A 22435-nucleotide genomic window follows, 5' to 3' on the forward strand; every position below is an offset into this window, starting at 1 on the left:
TTATAAGCTTGTGGTTCTCAATATTAGTTTACATGTAATACTCACAAAGAACTGTTTCTTGCTTTTTGGGTAACCTTCAAGGATTGCATCAAGTAATTCCGTTGCCTGTAGAGAAAGTTACGTCACAGGTTTAGTTGCCATTCTTTCTACTAAAGGATTGGCAGGCAGAAATAACAACAAAGAAGATCTGGTGATTATAGGAGAAAATACCTAACGGTAGTTAAAACATAGCTGGTAAGCAATAGGAAAGTTATTCCCTAAATCTCCTGAAAACAAAATTTCTCAGAATAACACAATCATGATAAAGACAAAAATCACTTTTCAAAATCTATAAGTCTATAGATCCGGGGTGTCAAACTCGCAATGTCACGTGACTTGTTGCGGCATCGTGACTTTTCCATTGCCAGAAAAGGGGTGGGCATGGTTTTACCATGACACATCCAGCCCGTGGGCCAGCACTCTGGCATCCCAGCTATCTATATAAGTCATATCTATAAATTATAACACTATTATTTTACTTAAATATGTATCAAAAAGAAATAAAACTGATAAATTGAAAGACAAAAAGGACAAGTATAAAAAGTGGAAAGGGGCACATAACTAAGGCAGAATATTAGCAAATAGCCCGAGCCTGTAAAGATGAAGTGAGGGAAGCTAAGGCTCAAAATGAACTAAGGTTTGCGACAAAAGTAAACAAAGCTTCTTTCAACATGTAAAATACAAGAAAAAGTTAAGGAAATGATTGGTCCGTTAGTAGGACAAAGTGGCAAGATGACAAGCAAGAGGGAGAAAGCAGAACTAAGAAAGCAGAGCAACTTAGGTGATCAAAAGCCTGGAGACTAAAACATATGAAGAATGACTGTAGGACTTGGGTTTGGTTAATTCCATTACATTCCATTCAACTTGTTTTTTGCATCCGTTTTACACAAAGGGAAAAAACAGTCCAACCTACCGTAAAAAACAGGTTAGAAACACAAGATAGGCAAGAAAATGGTAAGTGAGCACCTGTCCACCCTCGACGAGTTCAAATCATCAGGACCAGATGGACTACACCCCAAGGTTCTGAAGGAACTAGCAGATGTGACCTCAGAACCACTGAACTATATTTTTCAAAGATCCTGGAGCACTGGGAAACTACCAGAGGACTGGAAAAGAGCTGATGTAGTTCCTATCTTTAAAAAAGGGGAAAAAATGGATCCAGGAAACTACAGACCTATCAGCCTGACCTCAATACCTGGGAAGATTCTGGAAAAGATAAGCAACGAATCAGCGAACACCTAGAGGCAAACAAAGTAATTACCCAAAGCCAACATGGGTTTGTCAAAAACAGATCATGCCGACTTCTGGTTTGCCATCACGGCAGTGTGGATGCTAGATGATGAGCTTCGTCTTTCGCATCCGAATTCATCCCGCTGGGGGACCCTGGAAAGGTTGAAAGTCACCCTGTAGGGGCAACAAGCAAGGAAGGGACCCCCGCTTGATCATGGGAGGGTGGCAGCCCTTCCGTTTGATCCAGGGCAGCCCTCCAAACTGGCGGCTTGTCACTAAGCTGCTGACAGCTGAAGTCAAAGTACCTTTAAAGCAATGCGGATGAAACTAGGTGAGATCTGATCTTCTCTTTAAGACTTTAAATATCTTTTCTTGTAAAAGCTGCCCAAAGTATTTTTCCTCCTGTGAGGAGAGAGGGAACTTTTACCCCACCCTCTAACAGGGGAATCAGCAACTATAAGAACAATTTTAATTTAATTGGATGTATATCCTTTTGAAACTTGGAGACTAAAAGTTTTCCTATTCTTACTGGAGACGTCTGTTTTTATCTAAAAAAAAGAAAACTTGAAAAACTATCATAAAAACTTTGGACTTAAAAAGCTTTAAATGGCACTGGTGACATCTTGTGGCGAAGTATGGTATTACAACTTGTTATTGCCTAAAAGAGACTTTGCTTGAAGCCCACACTATAGAAAAAACTCTTCTGACCTTGACAGATACCACCTGTGAAAAACTCAGCTGTAAAGAAGAAACCTCTCGGCAGCATATCTGGCCTGTTTGAACTATGAATATAAACCTTCACTGATTTTCAGAGTTAAATGTGGGGAATTGCTTTCCTATTTCTTTACATGAGAAGCATCTGTCATCACACGAGATGATGGAATACCTTGGACTATAAATTCTTACTTGGCAAACAATTCCCACTATAAAGACTACCTACAACAAATGAAATAGATGTCCCATACCCAGTTATTAAGAACAAACTATCTTTAACATTTGATTTTAAAGTCTTCAACTTAACACATTATCAAGAGAATATGGATGAAGATCAAGAAAAAAAATCCTTTCTATATTGAAAACACGAAAACATTCTTTCAGCTTGTGACAAAATAAGAGGCAACATAAAGGAACAAGATGCCAGCTTAGATATACAAACCCAGATCTTGATTACAACCAAAGAACTAACAATGCAGAAAATAACAAGTGGAACAAGTAAACACTAAGACAGAGGACTCAATTGACCAAAAGATCCAGCCAACAGAAAAATCAGAAAAGGGAGTGACAACAACACTGTAAATGGAAAAGACTTTTTACATAAATCAGAAGAAATTTGAGGAAAAGGAAGAACAGATTGAATGGAAGATAAACCTATCAGGACAACTGTGGGAAATTGGAGTAATAGAGAGGCGATGTAATGAATACAAATGGGCTAGTTCTTCCAAAAAAACCTGTAACCAAATGATCTTTATATCAAATAATATATATAATAATAGAGGGAGAACTGTTTGATGATTCAAAAGTACTGACATGCAAGGTTAGTTGGCAAAGGAAGAAAGCCAGACTAAGGCTGAAGGAAACTAGGGTTTTGATTTATTAGAGGGATTTCATATTACTGATTAGAGGGTTGAATATGATGGAAAATAGATAATTTTTAGAAAATAAAGTAACATAATTGAATAGGTAAGATGTGTAACAAGACTAATAGACTTTTGGTTTAATATAGTGGAAAATAGATAACTTTTAGAAAACAGAACAAGACTATACACAAATAGATGTGTATTTAGATTATTAGGTATTGTTATGAAAAGGGAAAAAGGAAATTGAGATAAGGGAAACTTTGGTTACCTAAAGCTTGGAAATTATAAATACCAAATGTTAACTTGAATATTGATGGGAAATTAAAGCTTGGGAAAAAAGCAATAACAGGACATTGTCTATATACAAGGATCGAATGCAAACACAATTAAGATATGTACAAGCTAAAATGATTGATAAGTATAACAAAGATGGTTTTACTTAGTTCATAATAATAATAACTATATTAGCCTAATATGAGATAGTAGATATTAAGGGAAAAAGAAAGGAAATATCTGATGGTGTAACTTGAGATTTATACTAAAGATTTATGTATGTTATTAAAGTTGAGGGAGGAACTTAGAAAACTAGAATTAGAATTACAAATAGATCCAGATAAAGTAATACTCAAGAAACAAATGGAAATAATAAAGCACAAATTAAACTTAGCTGAGATGTAATTAATGGCTCAACAGATTAAATGGGTTAAACAGATTTTTTTTGAAAACACTAACAAGCCGGGAAGATGGCTAGTATATAGACTGAGAAAGGAAAAGGAAAATAATAAAGAAACTCCGGGATACAAAAGGAGAAATACAGTTTCAAAACAATGTAATGAAAAAAATTGTGAAAGAATATTATGAGACACTTTATAAGGCAAAGGAAATCTCTAAGGAAAAAATAGAGCAGTATTTAATAAAAGCAAATTTACCAAAAATTCCTCAGAATATCCAAAATACATCGACTGAACCAATATCAATGATGGAGACTATAGAAGCTATAAAAAGGCAAAAAAAGGACGACTCCGGGGCCAGATGGACTACCTGCAGAAATACTACACTGCATTACAAGATGTGCTTACTCCGATCCTGAAAAACCTTCGTAATGAAATTCTCCTGAAAACCAAAATACCAAAGACATGGACTGAAGCTAACATCACTTTAATACCTAAAGAAGATACAGATTTGACACATTTTTGCCTCGATAATGGCAGAAAGAATTAAGAAATTCTTGATTGAATTTATACACGCAGATCAAAATGGCTTTCTGCCTAAAAGACAGATAAAAAATAACTTAAGAACAATTTTGGATGTTCTAGAGTACTATGAAGCTCATCCAGGCAAACAGATGGCTTTGATATTTCTTGATGCACAAAACGCGTTTGATAACTTAAAGTGGCAATTTATGTTTCAGCAATTTGTGGAAATGGATTTTGGGGAAAACTTTATGAATGCAATTCATGCAATTTATGATAAATAGACTGCTAGAATAATTGTAAATGGAGACTACACAGAAAACTAATATTAAAAAGGGCACAAGACAAGGATGTCCTTTATCCCCATTGCTATTTATATTAACCTTGGAAGTATTGAACAGAAATATTAGACAAGACTCTGAGATTAAAGGGCTGGAGATAAAGGGTGAAAAATATAAATTGCAGGCATTCGTGGATGACTTGGTATTTATATTGGAAGAACCTCTGGAAACAAGCACAAAATTGTTGGCCACAATAGAACAATATGGTGAGGTCGCAGGCTTGACAATAAATAGAGAAAAGACTAAGTTTTGACAAAGAATTTAACAGAAAAACAGAAACACAACTTGCAAGAAAAACAAATCTTCAAATAGTTAAAAAAGTTAAGTACTTGGGAATTTACTTAACAGCAAGATGTATAACAGTAAAAGAGGACAACTATACAAAATTATTAAAACAAATAAAACTGGACTTAGAATAGTGGAAAAATCTCCAACTGTCAATACTGGGGAGAATAGCTACAATTAAAATGAATATCTTACAGAAAATACTTTTTTTATTTCAAACTAGTCCGGTAAAATTAGAAAAAGCGTTCTTTGATGAACTGAATACCATAATATTGAAATTTATTTGGCAAGGGAAAACAGCATGAATTAAAGTGAAATTGCTACAGGACGTTAGAGAAAGGGGAGGATTTGGACTCCCAGACTGGAAGTTATATTACCAAGCAGCTATTTTAACATGGATTAAAGAATGGATAACACTTAGAGACAAAAGATTACTATACCTAGAGGGGCATGACCTGCAGATTGGCTAGCATGCCTTTCTGTGGTATGGGAAGAATAAAGCGCATAGATATTGCCAGAACCATGCTATAAGAAACTCACTTCTCTTAGAATGGTAAAAAAGAAAAGAAAAAAATATATTAAGATACCTGAATGGCTTTCAACAATGGAAGCCTTTGCTTACCCAAACTTAATTAACTATGATAAACTTGTAACATATATAAAGACTTACTGGACAATGAAGGAAGATTGAAATCTAGACAAGACTTACAACAACAAGGTATTGACCTATCATGGTGGCCATACCTACAAATCCTATCAAGGTATGAAAAAGACGTGAAAACAACGGGGCTCTATAAGGAACAGACAGAACTTGATCTTACATTGCTAAAAACAGATGAAAAGCTGATTAAAAAACTCTATAGATTACTGCTTAGCTTAAAAATGGAGGAGGAACAAGTTAAAGAAATGATAACATGGGCAAAAAATGTTGGACATACTATAGAGCTTGAAGAATGGGAAAAGTTATGGGACAGAAATATTAGATTAACCAAAGCTGTACCATATAAAGAAAATTTGTATAAAAGGTTTTATAGATGGCACATGACAACAGTGAGACTAGCCAAAATGTTTAAAAATACTTCAAATGTTTGTTGGAAATGCAACCAAAGACCAGGTACTTATTACCATATATGGTGGTCATGTCCTAAAGCAAAAAGATTTTGGCTTAAGATACATTTATGGTTGGAGAAGATGATTAAAGAACAAATAGAATTTAAACCAGAATTGTTTCTGTTAGGAATGATAGGCCCCAACTATGACAAGGAGAGTGGATACTTAATGTTACATGTATTGACAGCAGCGAAAATTATGTATGCCCAATATTGGAAAAATGAAAAGTTACCGACTGAAGAAGTATTAATCAAGAAAATATTGGATTGTGCAGAAATGGATAGATTAACTTTAGAGATTAAAGAGAAAGAACTTTTCAGTTTACTACAGAACTGGGAATAAATTTTATCAATGGCTAGATAAGCAAGTTAGAGAGAAAGGAATATGATATGCAATTTTGAATTTATTTGAGTAAGAAAAATACTATACATTGAAAACTTAGTATTGTTTATGATAATCTATCATACCTATCATTATTAATTATTAGCTTTACTACTTTTATTTATATATATTTACCCAGACAATATGCTGTTTGCCAAATATTGAATGTTATTGGGGAAAAACCCCAAACCTCACCCCCAACCTTTCCTGTACCCTATCCCAAACTCCCATCCCCCTACCCACCTCTTTAACCCTATAAAAACTAATAAAAAAAATTTCAAATTTTTTTATGTATGTTATTGAATTATTAACCCAGTCACCATGTTGCTTTTTAAATACTTAACTGTAAAATTAGAAAACTAATAAAATATTATAAAAAACAAAACAAAACCGGATCATGCCAGACAAATCTTATTGCATTCTTTGACAAGGTGACAAGATTAGTGGACCAGAGGAATGCTGTGGATATAATTTACTTGGACTTCACTAAGGCATTGATAAGACAGAAAAATGTGGGTTAGACAGCATCAGGACCAGATGGATTCGTAGCTGGCTGACCGGCTGTACTCGGCATGTGGTCCTCAATGGAACTGCATCTACATGGAGGGAAGTGTGTAGTGTGGTGCCCCAGGGCTCTGTTCTGGGCCCAGTGCTCTTCAATATCCATCAACGGATGAGGGGATAGATGGGGAACCCATCAAATTTGCAGACAACACCAAGCTGGCAGGAATAGCCAATACTCCAGAAGACAGGCTTAAGATACAGAAGGATCTTGACAGACTTGAACACTGGGCGCTATGTAACAAAATGAAATTTAATGGTGAAAAAAGTAAGGTTCTACATTTAGGCAAGAAAAAGCAAATGTACAGGTGGTTCCTTGCTCAATAGTAGTAACTGTGAGAGGGATCTTGGACTCCTAGTGGACAATCACTTAAATATGAGCCAGCAGTGTGGTGTAGCTGCCAAAAAAGCCAACACAGTGCTAGACTGCATTAACAGAAGGATAGAATCAAGATCACGTGAAGTGTTAATACCACTTTACAATGCCTTGGTAAGGCCACACCTGGAATACTGCATTCAGTTTTAGTCACTATGATGTAAAAAGATGTTGAGACTATAAAGAGTACAGGGAAGAGCAACAAAGATGATTAGGGGACTGGAGGCTAAAACATATGAACAACAGTTGCAGGAATTGTGTATGTCTAGTTTAATGAAGAGAAGGTCTAGGGGTGACAAGATAGCAGTGTCCAATATCTCAGGGTTTGCCACAAAGAATAGGGAGTCAAGCTATTCTCCAAAGCACCTGAAGACAAGAAGCAATGGATGGAAACTAACCAAAGAGAGAAACAACCTAGAACTAAGCAGAAATTTCCTGTTAGAACAATTAACCAGTGGAACAATCTGCCTCCAGAAGCTGTGAATACTCCAACACTGGATGTTTTTAAGAAGAGATTGGACAGCCATTTATCTGAAATGGTATAGGATTTCCTGCCTGAGCAGGGGATTGGACTAGATGACCTCCAAGGTGCCTTCCAATTTATCATCATCATCATCATTGTTGTTATTACTGTTATTATTATTATTATTATTATTATTATTATTATTATTATTATTATTATTATTATTATTATTAGAGTAACTTCCATCTTAAGGAGATACAAAATTTCATATTAAATTCTTATTAAAAAGAAAAACCAATTGGGAATTTGTTAAAAAATAAAGACTGATTTAAGAAAAATAACTGAAGTATTTTTCACAATTATTTGTTCCTTTGCTACCTTTTCAATAATATCATTTCCTATTTTTTTAATCATAATTGAGCTAAAAGGTCAAGTGTTTGGTTTCCAAGAATTTTGTGGTCTAAAAATTTTGCATGCATAGTGAGTCTGCAGCTGTATACTGTAAACCATCACTTGAATCTTTTACACTTGAAAATATAGGATATTTATAATGTACTTTGTTGGTTTCCTAGATACACACTCAACACAATTATATCATTTTTTTAAACTATAAATAATTATGTATTACCATTCTCTTGCGGCGACGCCATTCTCTGCAGTACAGCTTTTTCTCATTGTATACCTACAATCAACAAAACCAAAGCAATTGTTTTCAGGTCCAATGAAACAGCTCAGACTGCAGCCAGCTTTGATGTAGGAACCAAAGTTGCAGCATCCAAAACTGAGTGTTAACAAACTGCCTGCAAGAAAAGGGCCTTAAAAGAGAATTAATATTTATCCCCATTTAATGCTAATCAGAATTAGATTTTAATTAGACAATTAGATTTTCACTGCTCTTGATGTACACCAAGTTAAGGAAGTTCCCCAGAATTATTAGCAAATAAATATTTACAATGTTGCAAGTTTCTGTACAATTCACTGGCTAATGACCTGTGCCGTAAACTAGACTTAATGAGCATGTAGCTTATCATACGAGTACTATGTAATTTGATAAGTCTTCCACATATTAAGCTTGATGTTACCCCACACCCACAATGCTTCTACTCTTCCTTTTAGTTTTTTGTATATACTTTCTATTTTATATCTTTTAGCTTTTCATATTTTTTTAATCTTTATTTTTAAATGAGTGTACCTCACCCTCCATATGGTGATCTAGGTAAAGGTAAAGGTAAAGGTTCCCTCGCACATGCGTGCTAGTTGTTTCCGACTCTAGGGGCCAGTGCTCATCTCCGTTTCAAAGCCGAAGAGCCAGCGCTTGTCCGAGGACGTCTACGTGGTCATGTGGCCGGCATGACTAGACGCCAAAGGCGCACGGAACGCTGTTACCTTCCCACCGTAGTGGTCCCTATTTTTCTACTTGCATTTTTATGTGCTTTCGAACTGCTAGGTTGGCAGAAGCTGGGACGAGTAACAGGCGCTCACTCTGCTACGCGGACTCGGGATTCTTCCCGCCAAACTGCCAACCTTCTGATCGACAAGCTCAACGTCCTAACCCACTGAGCCACTGCGTCCCACTTATGCTGATCTATTACCATACTAAAGATTTGATTATTAGCAAATGTGTTTTGGAGTCCTGGGACTCCTCTCTCTCTGATGCTTCACTTAATTTTGAAATACTCTTGAACCTCCACAGCCCTTATATATAGTTGGTATAGGATAGCAGGGCAACCAGAATCGGCAGCCTGAACCATCCCATTCTCTGCCATTGGAGCTTTTGTTACCCTTAGCAGTTTTGTTACCTTTTCTTTCTCCTCAGGGGTCACATGATTGGCAGCAGATTTAATTCGTTCCAGTTTCTCTGTATAATTGGCACAATCTTTTTTTAACTCTTCAATTTCTTTAGCCATCTCTGGGGTTGTCATAGAGCCCTTCAGTTCTTTCAGTTCTGGAATGGAATTATTAGTTACAATAGCTGAGAAGGCTCTGGTCAGTGGGACAGCTTGCAGGCATTCAAGCTGCAGCTCAGCTAGAGTCCCCAAAAGTTCCATGCCATTCAAGCATTCAATTGCATGGGTATTTACACTCAACGAATTGATTTAACCTTCCTGAAAATACCTGATTCCATGTGACGACAATTCTGTTGCAGTGTCTGAATTTTGCAAGACAGTTCTGAAATCTCATTGTCTAAGCCCTTGAGTTCTGATTCACACATATTACCAAAACGATTCTGGGAAAACATGTATAGGACAGAGCATTAATCTAAGATGACCAGCAGAATGCATATTTTCTATTATGATATCATGGAATAAACCACATTCCAAGCAATAGACAAGTTTTTGTGAAAACAAAACTCTCATTGCATATCTTTGTACTATCCTTATAGTATGTTCAGCCAAAGCACTTCTCTTCCAAAACAATCATTATCAATTTGCAAAGAAATAATTTTCAGCTGGGAAGCAATTTGCTTATTTAATAAAAGTTTAAAACAGCATCTCCAAGCTTGTTTCTCTGCTGCTTAAAAAAACTGATGCAACAGTATAAAACTATTTGTCTTGTAATATTAAGTTTCAAATTAATTTATATAAGAAAATGTGGCCAACTGCTCATCCAGTATTCTGTCAAATGTTGGCTAAATGGATTCATCTGGGAAGCTCACAAGCCTCTACTAGAGAGTGATAACTTTCCACTTTAGTTTCCTGGTAACCAATATTTTTCATTTATGTAGTTCTTTTCTTCTATCCCACCTTCCTTCAGAAATTCAGAATGGATGAAGAATTATGGCACTCCCTCAATTTACCTCTGCAAAGAACAGTTCCATGAGATTGGTTGGCAGAGACAGTAACTGGCCCAAAGTCATTCGGGAGATAAGAAGGGATGTGAATGTGGGTTTCCTATGTCCTAGGCAAACACCATGGCATGCATTCAGCCATGCGTTAATAACCAGAGCTGTCTAGATCAGGGGTCCCCAACCCCCAGGCGATGGCCTATTTCCAACCAGGCCAGGGGCAGCTTGATTAACGCAAGCAGCGAGCTTGTGCATGTGCACATGTGCAACTCAACCTGCGCGAAGGGCCGGTGCACATATGCATGCACATGCAGCTCGACTTGCAGTCAAGCTGCATGTGCGTGCGCGCTGGCCTACTGCTTGCATGGTCTGGTTCCCCCCTCCCCCACAGCCAGGCTGTCAAGCCACAAAGGTAATAATTTAATAGCTAAACAGCTTATGTAATGATGTAATGTAATATAAGGTGGATGATGCAATGATAGGAAATGACTCAGCAGGGACTGTCTCTGTCTGTATCCCTTTTAAGAGTCTGGGTATAAAAGGGAAGGTTTTGCTGGAGTGTCTCTCTCTCGTCCATTTCCTGCTGTATTTGCTGTGGGTTGCAGTTTGCTGCATTACCATGTATATGTATTTTGTTTCTGGTGTACATTGTAGTGTATGATAAACCACCATTTAATACAAACCACTGTTTAATGTATTTACTCTTGGGTTATCTCAGCACAATAAGACTGTGCATCTTCTGACACCTATGTCCCAGGCAAACACTACGGCATGCATTCAGCCATGCATTAACAACCAGAGCTGTCTAGATCAAGCATCCCCAACTCCTGGGCGATGGCCTATTTGCCACCAGGCCATGGGCTGGTGCACCTGCAGCTTGATTCATACAACCAGTGGGCCGGTGCACATGTACATGTGCAACTCAACCTGAGCAAGTGGTGGGCTGGTGCACATGTGCATGCACATGCAGTTCGACTTGTAGTCAAGCTGCATGTGCATGTGCATGTGCTGGCCTGCTGCTTGCATGGCCTGGTTCCCCTCTCCCCACCAGCCAGGCTACTAAGCCACAGTTTGGGGACCACTGGTCTAGATCCATCTTATGTACCAGCTACTATATATCTTCCTGTTGGCTGTTCCTGCTGGGTGTTCAGATATCCAGATAGACACCCAAACAAAAGCTTAATGTAGCTATCCAATAAGACAAACTGAGATCAGAAGTTAATTCTAATTTGCAGAGGTGTTGGGCTGGCATCAGAGTCTTTTAAGTTACTAAAAGACTCTGGAAAAGAGAAGTTGAAGATACGTAACAGCTGATATATAAGATGGATCTAGACAGCTCTAGTTGTTGATATTGGTTATTGGTTTTAGAAAAGTACATGGATGTCAGTCCTGAAAAAGACTGAATTAGTTATCTTGCTTTTTTCCCTGGGGTAGTAAAGTTAAATTTAAGTTTCACAGAAACAGAATGGCATTTCACCTGATCTGGAAAATAAATCTTCTGCTTCCCATAAACCTTCTCGTTGATCTTCCCTTGATGAGCCAGCTGCTCTAGTGCCTTCACTACAGCCTAAATCAAACAGAAATCAAGAAGATGCAGAATCAGAAGAATTCACAAAATGGAGGACTGAAATGAAAACTGCAAATTGTTTGAACATCAAACGAGAATGAAAATTTAACAGAAAATTCTTTACTATAGGAGAACTGAGCACAATTGTTGAAAATGTACATGGCATTTTCAGAAGAAATCTGTCAACTCAGGTAGTGGAGGTAGTTGGAAGTTAGTATCAATATGTGAATGCATCTGCTTAAAGTGTAAAATGCTGCACAACACAGTACAAATAAAACTGATGCCATAAGCAGAAAAACAATGGAATTTCTTAACTAATCTGTTTCTTCAAGGATGGCTCATATCATGAACATCATGAACATTCATTATTCTTCTAGATTTGGCTTACGTTAAAATATTCAATTAATTTACAGAATTTAAAAGATACATAGCATACATTTGGAAAGTGAAGTGCAATACTATTTTGACCACTGAAGATAACACAAGTCCCACAGTGTCTTACCGTCTTGCCCAATCCATGCTGTTGCTGTAAGTTGCTAAAGACATCCTGAGCACTATGAGGCCGGTTCTGCTCCTGAAGATACCGTAGCAGGATGGCAGCACATTCTCCAAATCAAAAAGGGGAAAAAATTATAATGACAAACTAGCATATGAGGAAACAAACCCCAGAAGGAAATAATGTTTTCTCATAGATAGTTTAATATCTGGAGGATGAATAACAGATATTCTCCATGTATTAAAAAAACTGTAAAGGGTTAGGGTTACTGCTTACTGCAAAGCTACTAAACACCATGCAGCTTTGTCAATATTCCATCAATTATTATGGTAGCGATTCTGTGATATCTTACATTATATTTTGTATTATTTAGGTTACAGTAGTGAATTCATTGGTAGACCAGTGGCTAATGATAAGTATAAAAAAATAATTTTTTTTCTTTTTCTTCTTAGTTTGCATTTTAGCTTGCTTTTTTATTTACTTTTTAAAAGAGTAAGCACTGTTTTGTTACAAAACAAATACATATCACAAAAAAGGAAAAAAACAGTTCCACTGCAGCCTTCTCTATTTGGCATGTTCACCCTCCATCGTCCAAAGCAGCAACATTGCCACACTTTTCCTGGCGATGGTGAGAAGTGTAAAATACCACATTTGGAAGGTGTCCGATTGGGGCATTGTAAAAAAAAAAGGAAATGCGAAGATCCGACTTTCTACATCCTATAATTGGGTTCGTTCACGGAGGACTTTCAAATGCTGGAAACAAGTTTGATTTTTTTTTAAATAAAGAGAATTTCACGATAAGCACACTTTGCCTTGTAAAGGAAAAGTGGAAGAGGATCCACAGAACAACCTAGAATAGATTTCTTTCCTCTTTTTTCTAGTTGCGTTACCATCAGAACCGTCGCGCTTCTTCCCTCCTCCACTCATCCTGATCAGGGCGGAGACTCCTATCGGAAGCGGAAGCTACTGCCTAAAACAGAGATTCCAAAAAATCGAAATAAGAAGTCTTTCGACTTCCGGGTTAAACTTTAACGTCATTTGGGATACGGTTGGGGATCCGGAAGCTGTCTTTTGCCATTTAAAGCGTAATGCTGCTGCGAAGCAGCGACCAGTTCATCTCAGTCTCGGCTGGCGAGATTGAACACTGCCTTTGAACTCATAGGGACTATTAGGGGGAAAAAAGAGCTAAATACTGTAGATTTTCCTCTGCTATTTTCTGAGAGGTAGTTGCGATGGAAGTTACTTCCTCTGTTTTTATTAGAAACCAGTGGCAGAAATGGCTGGGGATATTTATATTTGTATCCCACTTTCATTATTTTTGTAAATAACTCATGGGGTGAAAATGCCTACTATTCTTTCCTCCTTCTATTTTCCCTACAACAACCCTGTAAGGTGGGTTGGGCTGAGGGAGAGTGAGTGGCCCAAAGCCATCCAACTGGCTTTCCTGCTTAAGGTAGGATTAGAAATCATGGTCTCTTGGTTTCTAGCCTGGTGCGTTAATCATTAAACCAAACTTCATATTCCTTCCACTTTTTTCAGCATGACAGACTTCTCAATGTGACTGGGTCTTCCCATGTATCAAGAATCAATTAATCAGAATAGAGCTGGAAGGGAAGCCATTTCAACTTTTTTATATTACTCAAGAAATAGAATAAAGAAGGGGGGGAAGCATACTATATTATTTAAGACATTCATCCCTCTTAGAATGATATATTTAGTTCAAATCTTTTCTATTTCTTTAACCATATTCAAACAAATGCTTCTTTTTAAAGTATTCTCTCTGGTAGGTCCCAGCATCTATTTTTTTGATTTTCACTTTACTCTTTTTCCCTAGCCCATCATCTGTCTTGATCAATGTGTTTTGCTGAGTCAAAAGATCTTTTCATATGTTCAGAAATGTTACTGTAAATATAAAAAGTAAATCAGGTGAAGTGTCTTTCTACAGGGCTTCTGCCTTTCCATGTTTGTTGAAAATCTTTTTCTTTCTCTCCACTTCTCTTATCCTTTCCTTTCTCTACAATGTTCGTGACATCTCTACAGTCCATTTTATCCAATCTGTTTTCTTGTCCTCAGATTTATTTTGTAGTCTTAAGGAATAAGTTGTTTTTCACAATTCTTGTAAATTTTTCCCCACTAGGATTAAATCATGTTTCCTTGTTTTGTTAAATTCCATCTTTAAGTCTCAATTCTCAATTTTGTATCCACTTATCTGTTTTATCTGCTCCTTTTCTGTTGTTGTTTTCTGGGATTTTTTTTGTTGTAGAATTAACTTGGAAACAGATTGATTTATATTTTCAAAGTTATTTTGAATTTCTTTTTGACATGTTCTTTCTACATGTCTCTGATCCATGATGGCCAAGAATTTCAGTTTTTCCCTTCTTTTCTCTCCAAATAGCTTTAGAGTTCCAATTAAATAGATATTTGTAATCCAAATAGTTCAAAATATTTTTTTCTGAAATTTATAATTCTCTCTTTGCAACCCAGATTATTGTCCCTTTTTGGTCACAGCTGTTCTTTATTGTTAAATCTTTGAAGGTCACAAACAAAGATTAGCTTTTCCCAGGTTTGCCAAGTCTTATATTAAAGTCTTAGCTATCATAGTCTTCATCCACCACTAGGTGTCAGCAAATATTTGTTTTTCAATTTCCAAAATGAACAATTATTTTTAGAATGAGAGTCTTAAGTATTCAACAATATTAGATTTATCCAGATTTAAGTTTTAAATTTCAGGTTTTATGTTTATTTCACTTCCATATATTTTGATCCTCCATTAAAAAGATTAATTTGCCGCTTTCATTAGTATAAGCCTGGGCGGAAATCCCCCTCCTTCCCTTTTGGAGGTATTTTGCTTCTTGGGGATCTTTTCCAGGAAACTAAATATAGAATGTAAAAGAGAAGATCAAATTCCTCACCCACTTTCAAACACGCTGTTCACAGTTGTGCTGGTTAGTGCTTTTGGACTTTGGTTGCAAGTAGCTTGGGCTGGTCACTGAAGTACAGCCAGCCTTTCTCCTGTTGGGTTAGAGGTCTTTCCTCAAGTCGAACAGAACGACCATTGTCGTTCCAGAGACGCTGGGGGACCCTTCTTTCTTCATTGCCTTTCTGGGGTGACTGAGACCCATTTAGGGTCCCCAGGCAGGGTGAAATTAGCTGCAGGGGTCCGGATAATCTGTAATTCCGCAACCGGGCACTACTGTGCAAAACCAGAAGTCCTATAGTTGTTTTCTGAAGATTTTCTAATTGTAAGTTTAAGTTGAAAACTTCTACATTTATCTTATCCAGATTATCTTTAGTTTCTTCATGGTTTCTTCTTCTTTATGTGAATCAATTGCCTCTTGAGTTGATTTCAGTATGGATTGCATTTTCTTCTGAAAGTTGTTAATTTTTTCTCTCTGATATGCCAAGTTGGGGACTTCAGAGGCAGATATTGGGAATGGTTTTTTACCACTTTTAGCTAGGTATGGAACACTCATTTTTGTTCCCACCATCTATTATATTTCCTAGGTGCTAGGCTTATCTAACACGGCCAATTTTATTAGTCAATGCAAAATATACTATTTAAATTTAACATCATCTCATAAAGTTCTTATATTCTTTGGGATGGGACCAGCTGTCAGAGCAGGTGGCTGTGTGAATGGGCTTCTCCGTATCACACAGCCTCTCACCTAGTGTCTGCGGGGGCTCCTTGGAGCCCTAGTAGGTCCTGGAGGGACAGCCGAAGTTGCGGGCATCCCGGAGAACCTTCATGTGTGGCGGCCCATGTTGGAGATCCGGAGAAAACCCAATGCAAGCAGACCGGGGAGAAGGAGGCCAGAAATGGCCGACAGGAAGATCTGACAGAGGGACGGAACTAGCATCGACCTAGTGGAACAACGGTGTATCGGATCTGATGAAAAGTAATTCCAAGATTTTATATTTAAAAAGTGAAAGGGAGCGCTTTTGAAATAGACGCTGGCTAGAAGAGGGTGCCTTACCGAGAGGGAGCGAACGGCAAGAGAAGCGACGAGGGATAAGGAAGTAGGCGAGAGCGACAAGAGGAGGAAGCCAGGAAGTTAGAAGATTGTAAACTAGCCGTGAGACCAGGCGAACGGACAGAAAGGTAACGGGAAAAGACAAGTTTTTGAGTCTTGGAGACTGAACTTTTGGAAAAACGAGTGTGGACTATAAGTAGAAGGAAAGTGAATTGTTTGGACAGACTTTGAACTTTTGATTTATAAGACATGGGAGTATAACAGATCCAAGATGGAGAAAGTGACAGAGCAACTTTAGGACTGCAGTTCAGATAGTGAGACTATTATTGGTCATTGGCTGAAGAAGAAGATATAAAAGGAGCTACAAATCTGGAGTTGGAAATTTATAATCAAAAAGGAAAGTGACTTTGATGGGACAGGAAGATAAAGGTGATATATAAATATAGATAAAAAGACACACATAAATATAAATATATAGACTGACTGCTTGCTATATACATGAAACAACTATATTGCTGCAATTGTTGACTGCTATGGTCAGAGGCGAATATTGTTCTGATCACTAAAGATAACACGGATCAATCCAAAATTATAGACCTATATCCTTACTTAACTCTGACTACAAGATATTTACAACAAATATAGCTGAGCGCTTAAAAAGATTTTTAAAAGATTTTATACACATGGATCAGAACGGATTTTTACCCAAAAGACAAACTAAACACAACATTAGGATAATATTGGACACGCTAGAATACTATGAAATACATAGTGGACAACAAATGGTGTTACTATTTTTAGATGCTCAGAAGGCCTTTGATAATGTTAAGTGGTAATTTATATATCAATAACTTAGGTATATGGACATGGATGAAAAGTTTATAAACATAATTAGGGCAATATATTCTAATCAGGAAGCCAAAATAATAATAAAAGGGGAAGTAACCAGGAAATTTCAAATACAAAAAGGAATACGACAAGGATGCCCTCTATTCCCATTATTATTTATACTGACGCTAGAGGTTCTAACGAGGATAATTAGAAATGAACTGGGCAGCGGATCGAACCCAGGAGGGAGAAACCCCCCTGAGGGCATACAAGTCGGCTCCAGAATAGTACAAGGGAGCCATGCAATAATAAAAGATGTCCGCATAGGGTTGATGTTAATAATGGGTGGATTGATGGTATTCATAGCAAAAGTCCGGTAGATGTATCCCAGTCCAATTATTTATTTATTTTATTTATTTTGTTTGATTTGTATACCGCCCTTCTCCCGAAGGACTCAGGGCGGTGAACAGGGCCATATATACCAAAATACCCAAAATACAGAAATTAAAAACAAATTAAACCCTAGTGCCCAAATGCAGAAAATAAATAAAACCAAAACCCATCAGACCAGGCCGGCTTGTTCAAACAAATAGGTTTTTAGATTGCGTCGGAAGGAGCGAAGGTCAGGAGCCATCCGGAGCTCAACCGGTAAACGGTTCCACAGGTCAGGCGCACCCACAGAGAACGCCCTCCCCCTGGGTGCCACCAGATGACATTCTCCGACCGGCGGCACCCTGAGGAGGCCCTCTCTGTGGGAGCGCACTGGGCGGAGTGAAGTTGATGCTGGCCGCAGGTGCTCCCTAAGGTACTCCGGACCCATGCCATGTAGGGCTTTGTAGGTCATAACCATAACCTTGAATCTCACCCGGAAGGCAACCGGAAGCCAATGCAGCTCACGGAGCAGAGGTGTAATATGGGAGTATCGGGAGACCCCCAACACAACTCGCGCGGCTGCATTCTGCACCAGTTGGAGCCTCCGAGTGGTCCTCAAGGGCAGCCCCATGTAGAGGGCATTGCAGTAGTCTAACCGAGAGGTCACGAGCACATGAGTGACTGTACGCAAGGCATCACGGTCTAGATAGGGCCGCAACTGGCGCACCAGGCGAACCTGGGCGAAGGCCACCCTAGTCACAGTTACTATATGATCTTCTAAAGAAAGCTGTGAATCTAGGACACAGGTCGGCAACCCGCAGCTCCGGAGCTGCATGTGGCTCTTTCAGCCGTCTCCTGCGGCTCCCTGTCCTCCGGCATGTGCAGTCCCCCCTAAAAAAAGTGGGACTAAGAAAGTTCAACCAATCAATTCAAAGTTCTCACGGAAAAAAAAACTCACGAAGTTTGAATTGATTGGTTGAACTTCTTTGGTTTGTGGGACTGCCCACAAACCTCCTTCCTTCTTCAGACTCCACATGGCAGCAGTGGAGGAAGACAGTGGAGGACTGCTGGAAAGGTGAGTGGGACAATTTTCCATCTGCTGCGCTTGGGCTCCCCTCTTCCAAACACACCTCTGTAATCTATTCTCTTTCCACCCCACTCTTTCGTGGCAGGGCCGTTTGGCTGTTTTTCCATCTGCTGCACCTTCCTCGGGCTCCCCTCTTCCAAACACAACGCTGCCGTCTCGCCCGACTCTCTTTCCACCCCACTCTTTCACAGCAGGGCCGTTCGGGCGTTTTTCCAGCTGCTGTGCCTTCCTCAGGCTCCTCTCTTCTAAAAACACCGCTGCCTCTCGCCCAACTCTTTCCACCCCACTCTTTCGCAGCAGGGCTATTCGGGCGTTTTTCCATCTGCTGCACCTTCCTCAGGCTCCCCTCTTCCAAACACACCGCTGCCATCTCGCCCGACTCTCTTTCCACCCCACTCTTTTGTGGCAGGGCCGTTCGGCCGTTTTTCCATCTGCTGCAACTTCGTTGGGCTCCCCTCCTCCAAACACACCGCTGCCATCTCGCCCGACTCTTTCCACCCCACTCTTTCGCAGCAGGGCCGTTTGCCCGTTTTTCCACCTGCTGTGCCTTCCTCAGGCTCCCCTCTTCCAAACACCACTGCCATCTCACCCGACTCTCTCCTGACCTCACTGAGCAAAACAGTGGAGCCCAACAAAGTTGCAGCAGGTGGGAAAATGCCCAAACAGCCCTGCCGCGAAAGAGTGGGGTGGAAAGAGAGTCTGGGGTGGAAAGAGAGTCAGGCGAGACGGCAGCGGTGTGTTTGGAGGAGGGGAGCCCAACGAAGTTGCAGCAGGTAGGAAAATGCCCAAACGGCCCTGCCACTAAAGAGTGGGGTGGAAAGAGAGGCAGGGGAGATGGCAGCAGCGTGTTTGGAAGAGGGGAGCCCAAAGAAGTTGCAGCTGGTGGAAAAACGCCCAAACGGCCCTGCTGCGAATGATTGGGGTGGGGAGGGAGTTGGGTGAGTTGGCAGCAGCCCTTTTTCCACCTGCTGCACCTTCCTCGGGCTCCCCTCCTGTGAAAACGCTGCTGCCGTCTCTCATGCCTTTCATTATTTTTTATGATGATGAGGGAATTGCAGGAAAAAGAGAGGGTTGGCAAGTTCGAGACTTGCAGGAGGGAGGAGCCGTGCGAATGGATGCCTGGAGAGAAGCCGAGCAGGCAAACTTAAACAATGAAAGCAGAAGAGAAGAAGAGAAACAGCGGGGGAGCGGGGAAACACCCCGTTTCATCTGGCACAAACTCTGTGCTCAAGCTGGAATGGGGAAGGGGAGGAGGAGGAGGATGAGCGGTGATTGACAAACTGCCAGCCAAACTCTTTGGGAGAGGGGGCGCAGGAGGGAGAAGAGGGCAGCTTGCCTTGGAGAGGGAGGGAGGAGCCCTCCTCGTCTGCCTTTCGTTCACTCTTTCTCTGCCCTATTCCCCTCGCTGCTGCTCCTCCCCAAGTAAACTGCATGCAAAAATCCCACAAAAAAACCCAAATCCTGCAGCAAGCTGAGATAGGCAAGTCCGAGCAGCAGCCTTGGAAGATTTGCTGCAGCAGCTCCTTCTCCCCGTAGGCCTCTTCCTCCGCTCCCTCGGAGCAGTCTTTTCCAAGGGGAGGAGAAGCCAGGATGGCAGAGCCGTCCATACCAGAGCTGGATGGGGGCAGGGCCGGTGCATGTCTCGCCTTAGGACAGCTCTACTCTTCAATCAAGCTCCCTGTTGTGCGCATATGCGTGTGCGCACACATGCGCGCACACATTTTGCGGCTCCCTGGGGATTTTTTTTTTGAGGGAACCGGTTCCGAGTGGCTCTTTCAGTGTTTCAGGTTGCCGACCCCTGATCTAGAAGAACTCCCAAGTTGCGAGCCCTATCTACGGGGGGGGGGAATAACTCACCCCCCCATAGTGAGAGATGGAATGATCTGAGTTTCCTGAGATGCTGGCACGTACAGCCACTCAGTCTTGTCAGTCCAACTCAGTTCTCACCTGGGTGGAACTCAGAGAAAGAGACCCCGACCGTCCTCTCACTACGGCTGAGGTATCTAGCCTGTCATGGACAAAATGAGGAATCCCAGGGTAAACCTACCCCAACTGGTCTCTCACACCAGTGGGGTGGTTGATGAACAATCCCAGACCGTCCTCCCACCACGGTTCAGTCCCAGGTCCAGTCCGAAAAATTAATGGGAAGCACTAGCCCCCACCGGGCATTAAAGCGTAATCCTGGCCGAACTTCGGGCCATAGTAATGCCTGCCAGCCAGCATAGGGAGAAGGGCCAGGCCACAGCCAATCTTCAGGCCGCCGGCCAATTACTGCCATTCCGGGGAGGGGGGGCAAAAACATCCCCCCTACAAACACCGTACAACCACCAAAAGGCAGTTCCATCCCCAAATCCAGGCATCCACCGGCAATCCAGCAAATCCATGGCGGTAGGATGAAACCATGGCCAATTTCCAGGCCGGGAAACCACCGCCGCCATTTGGGGAGAGGAAGGGCCCCCGCCGCCGAAACAGCGCCAGCCAGCTGATATAATTCCCAACTCCAAACCGAGTCTCCGGATTGCTCGATCGTCGCCGCTGCTCCTCCTCCGACAGGCGGGGGGGTGTCCATGGCAAAAGGTAAAAGGCAAAAGGTAGTAGAAAGAGCCTGTAGAACAAGCTTTGGCTGTTTTCCGAGCCAGGAAGCCACCACTGCCACTCGGGGGAGAGGGAAGGCTCTGCACCGCCGACAGCAGCGCCCGCCAGCTGGTACGAATCCCAACTCCAGCCCGAGTCCTCGAATCATCTGATCATCGTCGCCGCTCCTCCAACAAGCAGGGAGTGTTCACGGCGAAGAAAGCAGCAAAACCTGCAGGAACCAGAGAGAGCCTGCAGCAATCATCTGGGAGGCCCGGATGACAGGCCCGACCACAAACAACCTCCAAGCCGGCAGGCAGCCGCTATCCAAAGGGGAGGGAAAACCCAGCGCTGCCGAAAGCAGCGCCTAACAAGAGGTCTCTGTATCCAACTCCCCCTTCAAGCTGTTCACCGTATGTGCCTTGGTCGGGTCTCCCTAACCAACCCATGTAAAGCCCATTGCGGAGCGCCCGGAGCTCAGACTGCAATCGCCACCATCTTGGGCAAAAAAAAAAAAGATACACTGAACATAGTTCCTCTTGAACTTCCATACTTTTATAAGAATAGCTGTATTACATTGAGAGACAATAACTGTATGCTGAGAGACAATGGATGGTAAAAAAATGGAAGAATATACATTTTAAAAAATGTTTCAAAAAGCAAACTTCTCCAAAAAAGGTGCATATACAAATAGCCAATCTAATGTGAACTTCAAATCTACCTTCATTCGCTCTCATTAAGTGACTTGGGCCAATCACTTTTTCTCATCTCAAATGAACATAACAAGGTTAACATGAGGGATAAAAAGAAAGATCCCTGTACAACCTGTCCTGTATTCTTGGAGGAAAGGCAGAATATAAATCTAATAGTACATAAATGCACCATATTCCAATAATTAGTATTTAAATAAATGGCATGCAAGTATAACTATCGGATCTAAATTGTTAATATATTTTTTGTTTATATGAGAAACAGTGCAAAAATAGCAACTGAGCTAAGTTAACAATTATATGACGCTGTGGGCCAATAAGAAAAGTATTCAAAGAAATTTTTTACTGTTGGAACTAGAGAAATGAAACAAACAGGATTTTTTTCTCAAATACTTTATTTTGCAGCAGATACAGCAGAAAGAAACACTCAGCAAAATGTTAAAAATGTTTAAAATAACTATTAATACGATGGAGGAGTTTGGTGGTCTT

At 40.4% G+C, this 22435-nt stretch overlaps 1 protein-coding gene across 1 annotated transcript in view; it reads right to left on the reverse strand.

The window, feature by feature from the left end:
• The window catches only part of RETREG3 (reticulophagy regulator family member 3), a 40129-nt gene that overhangs the window by 354 nt on the left and 17340 nt on the right, over window positions 1-22435 (reverse strand). The window contains exons 10-15 of the mRNA XM_081344810.1: window positions 12411-12514; window positions 11819-11908; window positions 9672-9783; window positions 9356-9501; window positions 8185-8238; window positions 46-105 (exon numbers count right to left, since the gene is read on the reverse strand). Coding sequence (XP_081200936.1) covers window positions 46-105; window positions 8185-8238; window positions 9356-9501; window positions 9672-9783; window positions 11819-11908; window positions 12411-12514 — 566 coding nt within the window. The remainder of the gene's footprint in view (window positions 1-45; window positions 106-8184; window positions 8239-9355; window positions 9502-9671; window positions 9784-11818; window positions 11909-12410; window positions 12515-22435) is intronic.

Source organism: Vipera berus, assembly GCF_964194415.1.
Source record: "Vipera berus genome assembly, chromosome: Z".
NCBI classification, from domain to species: domain Eukaryota; kingdom Metazoa; phylum Chordata; class Lepidosauria; order Squamata; family Viperidae; genus Vipera; species Vipera berus.